A 17,200-nucleotide genomic window follows, 5' to 3' on the forward strand; every position below is an offset into this window, starting at 1 on the left:
ATCAGGAAAAGACCTCTTCCGAACCCAGATATTCCCAGAACCCATGATGCAGCCAGATCCATTAACTTTCTAAGAAATGCTGCAGCCTATGTTGTAGCCACGGTCCCTCTCCCAATATTGACTGAGGTGGTGCGCTCTGCCCCTCCTCCCACCTAATATGCATGTCCATTGATATGCAAGTATATCTGTGTGTATGTGTGTGTGTGTAATGATTGTGTGTGTGTGTGTGCATGTGTGTGTGAATATGCACATATATACGTGTATATGTGCATATATATATTTGTACCAGTCAAGAGACTGCTCCGGCAGCATCTACCACTTACTGAGCTACGCCTAAATTCACTGACTGGGCTAACATATGGCCCGGCCCCTTCCATTTAAACGAAGGGGAAATCTTTAACAAACAAACAAACAGCGCAGGTGACGCATTAGTCTTCTCCTGAAGGTCGTACTACTACTACTCCAACGACGACATAAGACAGACACCATGTCCGGATGTGGCAAGGGTGGCAAGGTGAAGGGAAAGTCCAAGTCCCGATCTAGCAGGGCTGGGCTCCAGTTCCCTGTCGGCAGGATCCACCGTCTCCTTCGTAAAGGCAATTACGCGGAGCGTGTGGGTGCTGGTCCCCCCGTCTACTTGGCTGCAGTCATGGACTACCTAGCAGCTGAAGTGCTAGAGCTGGCTGGCAACGCAGCCCGTGACAAGAAGAAGACTCGTTGTCACGGGGTTTTTAAAATAAATGCTAAATATTATTTAATTGATAATAATATTCAATAATAAATTTGCAGAGCAGAGACAATGATTGTCTTGCTACATCAAGCAATGATTATTTACGCTGGCTTACTTCGCCGATTTTCTCAGAACGAGAATCTATAAACTTCTCAACAGTACACAGCAGAGACTAATTAATTGCTGTTACTGTTAGCCTCTGGAGAAACTTACTTCACCCCTGACAATAAATAACTAATACTAATAATAGTATCAGGTTCTTGCTGATACTTAACTCCTAGGAGGCACAACGGATTTTAAGCTTAACACAAGACTGGCCTAAGTACCAGTTATGAATGGCAAACGTTTATGCAAGCTAGGAGCTATAAGAGAAATAAGCTTAACTGCGGATAAATGAAACAAGAGTTTACATTATATTAAGCTCAAGAAAAAGAACTGTTAAATTTATTGATTACAAAATAAATTTAATGTTACATTTCAAAATCAAATTAATGAGATCGCACTCACTCACTCACACAAGAGCTAAATTCTTACGCCTAGGAAAAACACCTTAATTAAACTCTTAAGACTAGGAAAACGAAAAGAAATACTGGTCAATGAATGCTGTGTATCACCAAGGGTGGGAGCACTGGAGAACTGTGGTCTAGATGGGTCTGGGTGCTAGCTGACCTCTCTCTCTCACACTTCTGGAGCACAGAACCTCTCTCCGTCAAAGCAGACACTGGACTGAGTAAACTCGTGAGAAAGAAATGGGAGCGATAGGCTGCATTTTTTAACGGTCGAGTGAGCGAAACGTGCCCAAAACAAATCGCTCAGCGGAAGCGCTAATGTCTCACACTGAGGCGATCACGTATGACAATGAAAAATTGATTTGACAAAGCTTCCGTCCGAATGAGCGGTTAACTGAACGATAAACTGGGATTCCACTTGAGTTCGTGGTTTCCCAAAAAAAGCCAATGTCACTAGCCGACTCGTGACATTACGCCCCATGAAAATTAAATCTTTCTTCCTTCAGAAGAAAGACTTCAATATACATAGGTATAAATCCTTGCTCAGTCACACAAGAATCACACTGTGGTGTGTGTGCTATCCTGCTACAGGAGAAAGTCGCAGTCGCCAGTGAGCGAAAAAACCTCGTATTTACGTTAATAGAAGCAAGCTTGAGGGAAAAACTCCGTGACAACGGTGAAAATCCTGTACTCAGGTCAAACTGAGCGAAAAGTTCGCTACATTTACACTGACAACTAATTGTTGTGTAGCGTGGTGTATGTAATACACGGTGTAGGTGTGACAGTTGTAGTGTAACTGTACCCACGTGTAAAATGACACAGTAAATAATAATATGGCGACGACGAAGGCAGAGGAGAAGAGGTGGCAGCGTGAGGCAGACGATCAGCTGGCCCGCACAGCAAAACTGCTACACCCATTGCTGTACCTGCAATACCAATTAAGGTGGAGCATCAAAAGTGTCAATGAGACAAAATTCTTATTACGTTACAATTACTCTCTCTACCTAGCAATCAGTACATGCTACGAAAAGTACGCTCTAGCTGAAAAATACAAGTGACAGCCTAAGCTTCGTACATTCGAGGTCGCCATTAATTATAGCACATGATTAGTGTCGGCAAGTTGAGAATCCTTGTGCAAACTCGGGTCTTCCATAGCCTCGAACTGCACACGGGTCCTCAACCTGTGCCTTAACCTACAGTACTTATATCAGTATCGGAGAGCTGAGAATCCATGTGCAAACTCGGGTCTTCCATAGCCTCGAGTCGCCTCTGCGGAGTTCTCTCTCGATCTTCCCCCTTAACCTACAGTACTTATATTAGTATCGGGGAGCTGAGAATCCTTGTGCAAACTCTGGTCTTCCATAGCCTCGAGTCGCCTCTGTGGAGTTCTCTCTCGAACTTCCCCCTTAACCTACAAGTACTTATATTAGTATCGGGGAGCTGAGAATCCTTGTGCAAACTCGGGTCTTCCATAGCCACGAGTCGCCTCTGCGGAGTTCTCACTTCCTCCTTGACCTACAGTACTTATATTAATAACGGGGAGCTGAGAATCCTTGTGCAAACTTGGGTCTTCCATAGCCTCAAGTCGCCTCTGCGGAGTTCTCTCTCGAACTTCCCCCTTAACCTACAGTACTTATATTAGTATCGGGGAGCTGAGAATCCTTGTGCAAACTCGGGTCTTCCATAGCCTCGAGTCGCCTCTGCGGAGTTCTCTCTCGAACTTCCCCCTTAACCTACAGTACTTATATTAGTATCGGGAAGCTGAGAATCCTTGTGCAAACTCGAGTCTTCCATAGCCTTGAGTCGCCTCTGCAGAGTTCTCTCACGAACTTCCCCCTTAACCCACAGTTCTTATATTAGTATCGGGGAGCTGAGAATCCTTGTGCAAACTCGGGTCTTCCATAGCCTCGAGTCGGCTCTGCGGAGTTCTCTCTCAAACTTCCCCCTTAACTTATGGTACATAATATGTATGTACAGGCCCTGGACATACTGTGTCCTGTGGGGCCAATGGGCGAGACATCAGGTCTGCACCCACTTCACCACTACCCTGTCTCTCAACTGACTCAGAGATTACAGCAGTGGTTACAAACGGCACAGGAAGGACATGTCCCTGATTAGTGGTGTTACCTTGACACACACTGCAGGAACGAACAAAACTATCTATGTCTCGTCCCATCCCTGGCCAGAAAAAGTCAGCTCGGATACGGCCCTGGGTCTTCCTTTTGCCCAGGTGACCTCCTGAGGCTGAACAATGACCCCATTGTAACACTGCTTGGCGGTACTTGGCGGGAACGACAAACTGCAGTCGAACCTCACCCTCGGGTGTTCGTGACTCACGGTAGAGCCGTCCTTGTTTACGAAGGAACTTGGCTCGACCTCCCTCTGAATACTTCATCACTCTACCCTTGTGTTTATTCCGCACGGCAGCAAGTGTCGGGCCAGAATGTTGTTCTTGTACAAGTTGGCTACACATCAGATCTTGCGGCGATTCAATGATCACTGGGGTGACACAATCTGGAGCCTCAGCCATGGCTCGTGTTACCGCAGCAGCCGAAGTCTGAGTAGCGTCATGTTCGGTGCAACTATCCTTGACACCATAAATATTGCCAATGATGAGGTCAAATAAAGGTTCTGGCATGACAACTGCAAGTGTCGTACCAGTATAAAATGGAGATGCCACCTGGATACATGCCTCAGGGATCAATCTCACTGATCCATCAATAAGGTTTGCATGGATCTGTCGACCTGTATACTGCTCAGGCCGAACTAGACTCTGCTTGACAGAGCAACCTGAGGATCCATTATCTCTCAGGACCTTCACAGGAATGTCTCCCACAAACCCTGGCTGAACAAGGAAGGTAGTCACCTGTGGGAGGGCCTGTGGAGGAACAGCTAGCCACTCATGAGGCTGCTGAATTGATGCGGCAAACATTGTGCCTTGAGGGTTATTTACTTGAGGGTTTGTACTCACTGCCTGGGAAGATGGAACATTGGCCATCTGTGGAGAGGGGTTCACTGTCACTGTGGGACTAGTGAACTGTGGGGAAGTACCCATACTGGTAGGGACGTGACCACCGTGCTGCTGCTGAGGAATGAAGGCTGCGTTCGCTTCCTGCCTCTTTTGAGCTGGTGGTGAAAAAGTTTGTCCCGACGGTCGGTTGCGTGGCTGATACTGCTGCTGGTTAGGGTACTTGTTATACCTCTTCCACTCAGGTTTCTGAGTGTTTTGCCCCTGGTCCTTCAACTGCGGTTTTGGACCTTGGCCATTATTCTGAGAATGGCCTTGGTGCTGTAATTCAGTCTGAGACGGCTTCCCACACTTGGCAGTATCTTTTCTGCTCCAGGTGTTTTGCTTACGAGTTTGATACCCGTATGCAGTAAAGAATGCGTCAGCCTTTTCTGCCATTTGGCTGGCATCTTTCACCTGGCAGATCTTAAGCTGTGCTATGAGCTCAGCAGGCCACGACCTCTCTAGCTGTATACGCAGCATAAGGTCAATTATCCCCTCACGCGTGGAACCAATAACTGAGAAGACTCAATAATTAACACAATGGGTACGGCGGCTACCCAGGAGCGAATAAAATCGTCTAGCGTTACCAAAAATAAAGTACTAAATAGAGTTAAGTACTCTATGAATTAATAAAGCAAAAATTCAGTTACTAAATTAACGGTAAACACCAGTAAACTTGTGCCTATAAACTTTAATTATAAATACTCTTACATAGCCTATGATTTCATCATCCTTTGTGTAATTTTTAACGCACAGTATGCTGCATGTTTGATCACGAGCGTGTTCTGCCTCAGTCCCCCTTCTACCGTTATAGTAGAGTAAGTCGTCCTTTCTGTTGTTCAGAGCGGGATTGTCAACTCTTTGTTCCCATGGCTTCATTTGCGCATCCTTCTTACAAGTTGTATCAAGCTCTGCCGGCCCCAATATAATGAGCTCAGTCTCTACATTCATGGCCACTTAGATCTACTCCTCATTTTGTTCAAATCTCTGTCCTCCCCTGTACAGTTATTATTGTGAGTGCTCAGGAAGTCTCCAACCATCTAGCAGCTGTATAATTTGAGCATAAGTGTTGTTGCATCTTGTTCTTGTACTGTATAGCATGGGTTGTTGATTTGTAGGCCTAGTGAGGTTTTCGTAATTAACGTAAAGTTTGGAAGTCAATCATCATTAATAATATTTTGTCTCTGTAATAATATATCTTGCATTCACTGAGTATTATCTGGTATCTCATTTTATCAGGGATGACTTAGATAAATTTACTCATGCTAATTTCGTGTTAATAGAGGCTATTGCAGTTAACCATATATTTAACCTGTTTTTTGCCATTACATTATCCTTATGAGTCCTGAATGTTTTGTTGTTAGTTTGAGCATTAAATTTTAACTTGTAATTTTACCTAACTCTTTTGTTTTGAACCTGGAACTTTACGGGACAGTAGTGATTTTTAGTATTCTCACTTAAAGTGTACATTATCTTTCTCTGTTCCGTAACATAAATTTGGCGACCTCATATCAGGATATTCAGGATATTATCATTAAGGATATTGCTTGATATTTTGTGACTGTTACTTATTCATGATGTCTACTATTACTACACTTGATGAAGCCAAAGATTTTTTGTCAAATGTGCAAACAGTGTGTGATGTAGAAAACAGAACAAAGAATGAACTTAAGCTTGTTGCTCAACAATTGGGAATTGCTGTTCGCTCTCATCATTCTCAAGATCAAATTGTTGACATGATTAATGAAAGCTTGTTTAATGTAACTCCTCCAAATGAGCAAACGCAGATTGAATTAGCTAAGTTACAGCTAGCCCTGCAGGAGGCTCAGGCTAAGGAGGCGGAGTCTCGTGCTAAGGAGGCTGAATTTCAGGCCCGTTCTAAGGAGGCTGAGGCACAAGTTGAAATTGCTAGGATTCAGGCAGACCATGAGTATCGCATGAAACAAGGTGGAACTGGATCATCTAGCTCTGATGATTTTGATGTGGCTAAAAATGTTAAACTTGTCCCTCCTTTTAATGAATCTGATTTAACAAAGTATTTTCAGTTGTTTGAGAGGGTAGCTACAGGTTTTAATTGGCCCAAAAGTATTGGCCAGTACTCCTTCAAACTGTTCTCACCGGTAAAGCTCAAGTAACTTATGCATCTTTGCCTCAGGATCAATCTGATAATTATGATGTAGTTAAGAGCTTGATTCTTAAGGCCTATGAGCTTGTTCCTGAAGCCTATAGAGTAAAATTTAGGACAACTTACAAGCAAGATAAGCAATCCCATGTTGAGTATGCAAAAATCAAAGAAGATTTGTTAGAGCAGTGGTTAAATTCTAAGAATGTGGATTCTGATTTTGGTAAATTTAAGCAGATGATTTTGCTGGAGGACTTCAATAGGTGTATTTATAAAGATGTAAGCCTATATCTTGATGAGAGAAGAATAGATAATTTGTCTGATGCTGCAGTTTTAGCTGATGAATATGTTCTCACCCACAAGAGATATTCTAGAGAAAAAAGGAAAGCTGAGAGTAAGTACGTTGCCTCTACTCAGAGTACAGGTAACAGGAAAGAGAATAAGGATGATGTTTCTCAGGAAGTAAATACCAGCTCCACCTCTAGATTTCAGAAAAGTAAAAGTACTTATTGTAGTAAGCTTGGTCATACTACGGAGAAATGTTTCAGGAGACAGCGTGATGTGAACAAAAAGGAGTCTTTAAATATTCAGTCAACGTTCAGTCAATTGGTCTAGTGTCCACTCTTGAGAGTTCCCAGAATTCTTTAACTGAGTTAATTGAACCTGCTTTGAGGGGTAACTTAAATCCTCATGATGAAGCTCCTCTTTTGAGCAGTAACGTGGGTGACACTCTCAAGAGTTCATGTGCTAATTTCCTGTCTGATGGTTTTGTCAGTCCTCTGGACAGTAATGACAGGAAATCAGTTAAAATATATCGTGACACAGGTGCTTGCCAATCCCTTATGCTGACCAGTGTTCTAGGCTCTAATGTTAATTCCTCTGATGAAACTGTAATCTTACAAGGTGTAGGGAATAATTACTTCTCTGTCCCTCTGTGCAGAGTGAATTTAGAGTCTAGTTTTGCTAATGGTTCCGTTATGGTTGGGTTGGTTGAGACACTCCCAATGTCAGGTGTAACTTTCTTACTTGGAAATGATATTGGTGGAAGTCAAGTGTGTCCAGCTCCTCAGTTGTCTAGTGAGCCAGTGGCTGCGTCCCAGGATTGTGATGTCCCTGATGTGTTCCCTGCATGTGCTGTCACTAGGGCTAAGTCTAAAGTTACTGGTGATTTAGAGGATAATGATGATGATGTTATCCTAGCTGACACTTTTCTTGTTAATTTGGACCACTCACCAGATGAGGCAGTACCCCGTAGTGTTGATAATTTGTCTCGTCAAAAGTTGGTTGAGTTGCAGGTTGCTGACCCTGAGTTGAAAGCTCTAGCTAACTCTGCTTACAGTGAAGAAGAGTCAGCCGGTGCTTCTACTTGTTATTATGTAAAGTCAGGAGTACTTATGAGGAAGTGGAGACCCCCAACAGCATCACCCGACTGTGAGTGGGAGGTTGTACATCAAGTTGTCATCCCTCGTGTTTGTAGGCAGGATATCATTAGAGTGGCTCATGATTCCAGTTTGGCAGGACACCTTGGAGTGAGGAAAACTGTGGCACGCATTTTGAAACACTTCTACTGGCCAGGTATCTTCAGGGATGTTTCCTGGTATTGTAAGTCTTGTCACACCTGTCAAGTTGTGGGGAAGTGTAATCAGACCGAAAAGGTTGCACCTCTAGTTCCCATTCCTCCTTTTGAGGTGCCATTCACCCGTGTGTTGGTGGATATTGTGGGCCCTCTTCCTAAGACTTCTTCAGGATTTTCTTATGTGTTGACCCTGATTGATATGGCTACTCGTTATCCTGAAGCCATTCCACTTAGAAATATCTCAGCAAAGAACCTGGTTAAGGAAATGCTAGGGTTTTTTACAAAGTTTGGTCTGCCCAAGGAGGTACAGTCAGACCGGGGAAGTAATTTCATGTCAAATGTTTTCAAGCAGTCTCTGAAAGAGTTGGGCATCACCCAGATCACGTCTTCAGCTTACCATCCCCAGACCCAAAGAGCGTTGGAGAGATATCATCAAACACTCAAATCGATGCTCAAGAAATACTGTTTGGAACATCAGAAAGACTGGGATAAAGGTCTTCCATTCGTTGTATTTGCCGCAAGAGAATCTCCAAATGAATCACTGGGCTTCTCACCTTTTGAACTACTGTTTCGCCATGAAGTAAGAGGACCCCTTAAGTTACTCAAGGAATGCTGGCTGTCGGAGGAAGATGACGTCAACCTGCTGGAGTATGTGATGAAGTTCAAAGAACGGCTGTCCACTGCTTTACAGCTGGAGAGAGAGAATTTAGGAGCTGCTCAGGAGAAGATGAAGACTTGGTATGATAAGAAGTCCAGGTTACGCCACTTTCAGCCAGGAGATCAGGTTTTGATTCTGCTACCGGTGCATGGGCAACCTCTTCAAGCCAAGTTTAGTGGTCTTTATTTCGTGGAGAAGAAACTCAGTGATGTCAACTATGTCATCACCACACCAGATCGTAGAAAGAACAAGCAACTATGTCACATCAACATGCTAAAGTTATATCACAGGCGGGACGAAAATAATCCAGTCTGCACTGTAGCTGTTCCACCCGAGTCTGCAAGTGAAGCTCTCCCATGCAGTATGAGCCTGAGTGATAGTTTGGAGAAGAATCCTGATATCATGAATGATCTCCAGACTAAGCTTTCTCATCTACCTCCCGAGGAAAGGCAGGTGTTTTCGGCATTACTGCAGGAGTACCCGCAAGTGTTCCGTGCCACTCCAGGAAGAACTACTGTGTTGATGCATGATGTCGATGTTGGAGACGCAAAGCCAATTAAACTGCCTCCTTACCGTGTGAACCCAGTGAAAGTTCCTCTCATCCAGAAGGAGCTTGGCTACCTGTTGGACCACAAGATAATTGAGCCCTGTCAGAGCGAGTGGAGTTCTCCTGTCACTCTAGTCCCTAAGCCAGGTGGGTCATAGCGGCTTTGCATCGACTACAGACGTGTTAATCAGATAACCAAAACAGACACCCTCTCCCTCGTGTGGAAGATTGCATAGACAAGATCGGAAAGGCTAGGTACATAAGTAAGTTTGATTTGTTAAAGGGATACTGGCAAGTACCTATGACTGAACGTGCTAGGGAGATCTCATGTTTTGTAACACTAGGAAAGACTTTTGCATGTTCTGTAATGCCATATGGTATGAAGAATGCACCAGCCATATTTCAGAAGCTCATGAATGTTGTAACAGAGGGTTTGGCAGGGTGTGTTGTTTATATTGATGATGTTTTAATCTTCAGTGACAACTGGAAAGATCACTATGCCATGTCAGTAAATTTCTTGAGCGTTTAGTTCAGGCTAATCTTGTAGCTAATTTATCAAAGTGTGCGTTTGGTCAAGCTAAATTTCAGTACCTTGGGTACGTAATTGGTGATGGACATGTTGCACCACCAGCAGCTAAGGTTCAGGTTATAAGTGATCTTCCCAGACCTAAAAGTAGGAAAGAGCTACAAAGATTTTTGGGAATGGTAGGTTATTACCGGAGATTTGTTCTTAACTTTTCAATTCTTGTATCACCACTTACAGACCTACTGAAAAAGGGAGTTAAATTTGTCTGGACCGATAACTGTGAATCCTCTTTCAACAAACTTAAAGCTATCCTATTAAGTCAGCCAGTGCTCGCTACTCCAAATTTTGCTAAGCCTTTTAAGATGGCTGTTGACGCAAGTGATACAGGAGCTGGGGCTGTTTTGCTGCAAGAGGATGATCAGGGTATTGAACACCCTGTATCTTATTACAGTAAAAAGTTCACTCCACCTCAAAAGAACTACTCAACTATTGAGAAAGAGCTTTTGGCCTTGATTTTGGGTTTACAGCATTTTTCATTTTATTTGTGTTCTGGTTTTGACCCCATGGTCATTTATACCGATCATAACCCACTGAAATTCCTTAGTAAGTTTAAAGATAAAAATCAGAGATTGACAAGATGGAGTATACTTCTTCAGGAGCATTCATTAGACATACAACATGTCAAGGGGAAAGAAAATGTTATTGCAGATTGCTTATCTAGACTTTAGACAGATTATTTTAGAGTAATAAGAAATTTCCTTCGTAAATTTCTTTTCTCTTTGTGGGGAGGTGTTACATAGCCTATGATTTCATCATCCTTTGTGTAATTTTTAACGCACAGTATGCTGCATGTTTGATCACGAGCGAGTTCTGCCTCAGTCCCCCTTCTACCGTTATAGTAGAGTAAGTCGTCCTTTCTGTTGTTCAGAGCGGGATTGTCAACTCTTTGTCCCCATGGCTTCATTTGCGCATCCTTCTTACAAGTTGTATCAAGCTCTGCCGGCCCCTATATAATGAGCTCATTCTCTACATTTATGGCCACTTAGATCTACTCCTCATTTTGTTCACATCTCTGTCCTCCCCTGTACAGTTATTATTGTGAGTGCTCAGGAATTCTCCAACCATCTAGCAGCTGTGTAATTTGAGTATAAGTGTTGTTGCATCTTGTTCTTGTACTGTATAGCATGAGTTGTTGATTTGTAGGCCTAGTGAGGTTTTCGTAATTAATGTAAAGTTTGGAAGTCAGTCATCATTAATAATATTTGTATCTGTAATAATATATCTTGCATTCACTGAGTATTATCTGGTATCTCATTTTATCAGGGCTGACTTAGATAAATTTACTCATGCTAATTTCGTGTTAATAGAGGCTATTGCAGTTAACCATATATTTAACCTGTTTTTTGCCATTACATTATCTTTATGAGTCCTGAATGTTTTGTTGTTAGTTTGAGCATTAAACTTTAACTTGTAATTTTACCTAACTCTTTTGTTTTGAACCTGGAACTTTACGGGACAGTAGTGATTTTTAGTATTCTCACTTAAAGTGTACATTATCTTTCTCTGTTCCTTAACAATACCTAAATATGAACGAGTGAGCACTATCTCGTGAATAGCGTTAGAGCTAGGAGCTAATATCCTGGAATGAGGTCGCCAATTGTCACGGGTTTTTTTAAATAAAAGCTTATATTATTTATTTGATAATAATATTCAATAATAAATTTGCAGAGCAGGGACAATGATTGTCTTCCTACATCAAGCAATGATTATTTACGCTGGCTTACTTCTCCATCCACTCATTTAAGTAAGCAGTGAGACGATCGAGGAACTGAACAGCTGTCTCCTTGTCTTGGAGACGAGCTCGCATGAACTGAACTTTGGCGTCGTCTACTGTGAGACCATACGCCTTATTGAGTGCAGTTTTCATTATCTCATACGTGAGATTGTCTCCACGAATTCTGTGGAGAATATCGAGGGCAGGGCCCTCAAATAAACTAAGAAATTGGATCCGCTTAGCTGCCTCATCCAGTTGATACACGTCTGCCATGTCCTCAAAACGAGCTATGTACGGCTCGATTCGCTCGCTTTCCTTGCATGAAGAAAGCTTGATGCGTGGGGTCGCCAGGACATGTGTAGGAAGAGCGCTAGTGGAGCTTGGATTAACTGCACCAGATGTGTCTGAAGCCAAGGAATTTCGCTTGAGCTTCAGCACTTCAAGTTCATGTTTTTCGCGTGCTTCTCGCTTGGCACGTTCGTGTTCTAGTTCTCTCTCGCGTTGTTCACGCTCGTCTTCGCGCTGTTCTCGCTCTTGTACTAGCTCGTGTTCGCGCTATTCTCGCTCACGTTCATGTTGTTCGCGCTCGTATTCGCGCTGTTCTCGCTCACGTTCATGTTGTTCGCGCTCGTATTCGCGCTCTTTCTCACGCTGCTCCTGATTATGCCGTGAGAGTATATACTCTTTAATTTCGGTTGGGTCCGAAAGACCCATTTCTTTGGCTCCCTGTAAAAATACAGTGGTAGCCATGGCGCTAATTTATTAAGCAAACGAAACTGAGTACTGACTGCTTCGCAAACGAATGCTAATGACACAAGTAAAGAGTACAGACACAAGCTAGTGGTGACCAGTCTTATCTAGTTAACTGGAAAAGAATAAAGCAAAAATGCCAATAACTGAGAAGACTCAATAATTAACACAATGGGTACGGCGGCTACCCAGGAGCGAATAAAATCGTCTAGCGTTACCAAAAATAAAGTACTAAATAGAGTTAAGTACTCTATGAATTAATAAAGCAAAAATTCACTTGCTAAATTAACGGTAAACACCAGTAAACTTGTGCCTATAAACTTTTATTATAAATACCTAAATATGAACGAGTGAGCACTATCTCGTGAATAGCTTTAGAGCTAGGAGCTAATATCCTGGAATGAGGTCGCCAATTGTCACGGGTTTTTTAAAAATAAAAGCTTATATTATTTAATTGATAATAATATTCAATAATAAATTTGCAGAGCAGGGACAATGATTGTCTTGCTACATCAAGCAATGATTATTTACGCTGGCTTACTTCGCCGATTTTCTCAGAACGAGAATTTATAAACTTTCTCAACAGTACACAGCAGAGACTAATTAATTGCTGTTACTGTTAGCCTCTGGAGAAACTTACTTCGCCCCTGACAATAAATAACTAATACTAATAATAGTATCAGGTTCTTGCTGATGCTTAACTCCTAGGAGGCACAACGGATTTTAAGCTTAACACAAGACTGGCCTAAGTACCAGTTATGAATGGCAAACGTTTATGCAAGCTAGGAGCTATGAGAGAAATAAGCTTAATTGCGGAGAAATGAAACAAGAGTTTACGTTATATTAAGCTCAAGAAAAGGAACTGTTAAATTTATTGATTACAAAATAAATTTAACGTTACATTTCAAAATCAAATTAATGAGATCGCACTCACTCACTCACACAAGAGCTAAATTCTTACGCCTAGGAAAAACACCTTAATTAAACTCTTAAGACTAGGAAAACGAAAAGAAATACTGGTCAATGAATGCTGTGTATCACCAAGGGTGGGAGCACTGGAGAACTGTGGTCTAGTCGAGTCTGGGTGCTAGCTCACCTCTCTCTCTCACACTTCTGGAGCACAGAACCTCTCTCCGTCAAAGCAAACACTGGACTGAGTAAACTCGTGAGAAAGAAATGGGAGCGATAGGCCGCATTTTTTACCGGTCGAGTGAGCGAAACGCGCCCAAAACAAATCGCCCAGCGGAAGCGCTAATGTCTTACACTGAGGCGATCACGTATGACAATGAAAAATTGATTTGACAAAGCTTCCGTCCGAATGAGTGGTTAACTGAATGATAAACTGGGATTCCATTTGAGTTCGCGGTTTCCCAAAAAAAGTCAATGTCACTAGCCGACTCGTGACACTCATATCATTCCCCGTCACCTGCAGTTGGCCATCCGTAACGACGAGGAGCTCAACAAGCTCCTCTCTGGCGTCACCATCGCCCAGGGAGGTGTCCTGCCTAACATCCCGGCTATGCTGCTCCCCAAGAAGATGGAGAAGAAGTAAACGCTTCCAAGAAGCTCTTCTCCTTCTTCTTCTTCACCTCCATTGGCTCCTTTAGGAGCCACATTCGTTTCTTGAGAGGAAATAGACTTGGCATTGCCCAGCATCATCATCATCATCATCATCTTTGTGTGTGGATGAATGTGTTGGTATATATGTGTCTTTCTGTAATTATGCACTCATCTATGTATGTGCGTATAATGTGGTATGTGTTGAATGCTGGCATGTGTCTTTGGCTATATTTACGTTTGGTTGCATGTAGGTTGCTGCTTACATCAGCGAAGGTGGATTAATATTCCCACTATATATATACTGTATATAGCCTCGGTTCCCGTTTCCAACTGCACCTCCCTAATACTGTATAAGTCTCCTAACTGCCTGACTGGATGAATGAAAACATAGGTGATGATGGCTTTTCTCCCACCGTCGAAGGAATGGACAAAGTTGTTGAATGACAGAGGATATGGTGATGTATATATTATTATTATCCGTGTGGTTACGACCATGGTTGATTTAACACCCCCAAATAAGTGCAATTCTGATAATAATGAAGAAAATACTATTCATTTTTCTCGTCATTAGTATTGCAACAACTAGTTACTACAGAATCAAAAACCACCACCATCTATCTATTCATCCATCCATCCATTCATTCATTCATTTAATCATCATCATCATCATCAATAATAATAATAAATAATAATATCATCATCATCATCTTCATCATCATCATCAGCAGCAGCAGCACCCGTCGAACTGCGAGCTCCGGTGAAGGCTTGCCTGTTGAATCTGTTGAGAGGTGAGTGTCAGCCACCTTTGTTGTTGTTGTTGATGATTCTCTCCTCATTCGAGGAGACCGGGCCTTGCTGTAGCCCGGTTGGTGGTGGTTGTCTTGAATAAGGTAAGGGCCTGGGGAATGCCCAGCGCACACGCCCTGTCTCCTAACCATGTTTGTGAAGCCAACCACAGAATTGACTGGCAAGGTAGCCATCTATTGTATAGAAGTCATGACTTTCGGAAACGAAAGATTATTGAAGCCATGTGTATCCAGAAATACGAGAATTTCAACCTTAGTGAAGGTATGTACAAGCTAGATCCAATAATGAGGTCCCTAGTGGAAATGTCCCTTCCTGCTAAGACACAGGTAGGGTCAGATAGGAATTACACCTGACCTGCCCGGTAATGTCCCCCCTGGGGTTTATCCCCGCTTACAATCTACCCCACCCCACCTTTACCCCCCCTTCCACACACACACACACACGCATAAAAAGGAACTCTTGTATAGTCAATATGTCATTCCCTCTCACTATCTTGACCACTGAAGATGGTGGCAGTGTCCACCGAAACTGTTTGGTAATTATATTCTTCGTCTACAAGTGTGGGTTTTATTCACCACCTCATATATAATGCACTAGCTGTCGTGCAAGTACGAACCTGATCCATTTAAATTTGATTTCAGGCCTTAGTGGTTGTATGGCGGTTGCTGCAACGCTTGTACGGTGGATGATTGCTGGATTTTGGGACTTAGAGAAAACGGCCGTGAAAGCGACTAATTCAAGGGATAACTTGTTCATATGCAAACATTCGGTCTAACACTTAGGCATTCATATTATGCAGTGTATGTGGTGCCTCACCGACGTGACTGTGTCGTCTCTAGGTACATCATTCAAGTTTGCTGCTGCTGCATTTCAAGGAAGAAATACCTTGGATTAGTGGGATTCGCCTTCACGATTGATGGAGGCGACTCTCTCAGCACAGCAGAGGAGAAGCACTCGCAACAGGATGGAAATTGCCCTGATAGGTATAGAGAAAGCTTTGCTGAAATGAGGGTTATTAGAGGGACAGAGAAAGAGCAATGGCCCAACCAAATTATTAATAATATAAAAGTAGAAGTCCATTAAAAATAGAATATATAGAAGCAAAATACAGAGCTGTCTAAACTATATGACTGGTGCCTAGTCCCCCCCCTTCTTATTTTTTTTTACCTTCGTCACACCTGTCAGAGAGAGAGAGAGAGAGAGAGAGAGAGAGAGAGAGAGAGAGAGAGAGAGAGAGAGAGAGGGAGGGAGAGAGAGAGAGGGAGGTGTGGTATGGTTCAGTTAGGTTATGGTTGGTTTGCTTTGGTTACATTAGGTGTGGTAAGAGTTGGTTGGGTTGCGTTAACCTGTCTTCATATCCATTACATTGACTTATTTTGATGCTAGCCAACCTGCTGAACGTCTACATTTACTTATACTACTATGCCTTCATTCATTCTCTTTCACAGAAATTAGGTGTGGACCTCTAAAAGAGGTCCTGGGGTGGTTTTGTGCTTTAAAGTATGAGTACGTCTAAGTACTTCGGGGGTGTGACGATCTGAACTGTTGCCTGTTCTGTTGAGATGAAATGGATATTTAATTTTCGATGAGTCAGTTTATTTGTTTTTGCCACTTACGTTATCCGTCACTTCAGAGATAAAAGGTAGTGCCAACTGTGAACTAATTATGGATCATAGCATCCGCTTTGGGGTAGGTCACAACTATTTTACTAGATCGATGGCTGTATAAGCTTATTTTTGGACGATAGCCCAAAATATATAAATTCCACAGATGAACCGATAATTGATTGGCAAACACACCCAATTATTTCCATAGCTCAGAAGGCACTTTTGACTGTGAAAATAATCACATTTACCAAACATATAACAAGAAGTCGATTGACACGTAAAGAGAGTTGGCACCTGTGGTTTTGAAAACAGTATGTTTCAATTGATTGGGTTGTCAACGAAACAAATGAGAAACTTCGAATGAGTATTCGTTTTTATCTGGACTAGAATCACTTTAAAATTACGTCGACTCTTGTGACTAAATGTAAAAATAAGAATATTTGCACATTTTGAAGAATCGTGTTAAACCGCAAGCCACGTTTCTTTAGCTGAAATTTCTGAAAACTGTGATACCTTTTGATGTGGAATACCAGTGAACTTTGGACTATCGTCTAAAAATTTATGCGAGGGTGTATAAACACTATCGGAATACGGAGATATATAATTATTTACCATTTATAAGTATATCCCACATTTCCGATTATTTGTAGTGTTTGACAGCTACAAAAAATGCAGGTTAAACGTACACTGAATGAACTGTATTAATGTCGTTTCGAGATTGGATTTTTACATTAGTAAGAGAGTCATTTCTGACTTTTTCCACTTGTCGTGGTAATTTCAGATAATAAAATGGTCATATTCTTTTGTTACGGTTAAAACATGTTTTATTAATAATTAAAAACTATTATATTTCAGTTATCCCGAAGAAATCATAATTCATAGACAAAACACTAAGGCTGCAACTTCCAAAGGTGTACTCTAAATTAGCTGGGACACACTTTCATTTGGATCGAAAATTCAGGAAACCTTCCTAATTGTTAGAAAATTCCGTTTTGGAAAAAAAAAAAGTCAGTAATAATGCCAA

General features: G+C 42.1%; 1 protein-coding gene across 1 annotated transcript; it reads left to right on the forward strand.

Annotated features, from left to right (window-relative positions):
- The first annotated feature begins 487 nt into the window (after positions 1 to 487).
- On the forward strand, positions 488 to 13,754 carry LOC145400171 (histone H2A-like). The gene is made up of 2 exons (XM_080272685.1): positions 488 to 727; positions 13,635 to 13,754. Exons 1-2 carry the CDS (start codon positions 488 to 490, stop codon positions 13,752 to 13,754), a joined length of 360 nt encoding a protein of 119 aa, XP_080128811.1.
- Positions 13,755 to 17,200: the final 3,446 nt, after the last annotated feature.

Source organism: Coenobita brevimanus, chromosome 51 (assembly GCF_032717465.1).
Source record: "Coenobita brevimanus isolate Jiangsu-jjx chromosome 51, ASM3271746v2, whole genome shotgun sequence".
Classification (NCBI taxonomy): Eukaryota; Metazoa; Arthropoda; class Malacostraca; order Decapoda; family Coenobitidae; genus Coenobita; species Coenobita brevimanus.

Excerpts from the sequence above, each read along its gene's own strand:
- LOC145400171 (XM_080272685.1), top strand. The coding sequence starts at position 488 with ATGTCCGGATGTGGCAAGGGTGGCAAGGTGAAGGGAAAGTCCAAGTCC. Across the intron at positions 728-13,634 it reads AGAAGACTCGTTGTCACGGG|TTGGCCATCCGTAACGACGA; the intron begins GTTTTTAAAATA and ends CGTCACCTGCAG.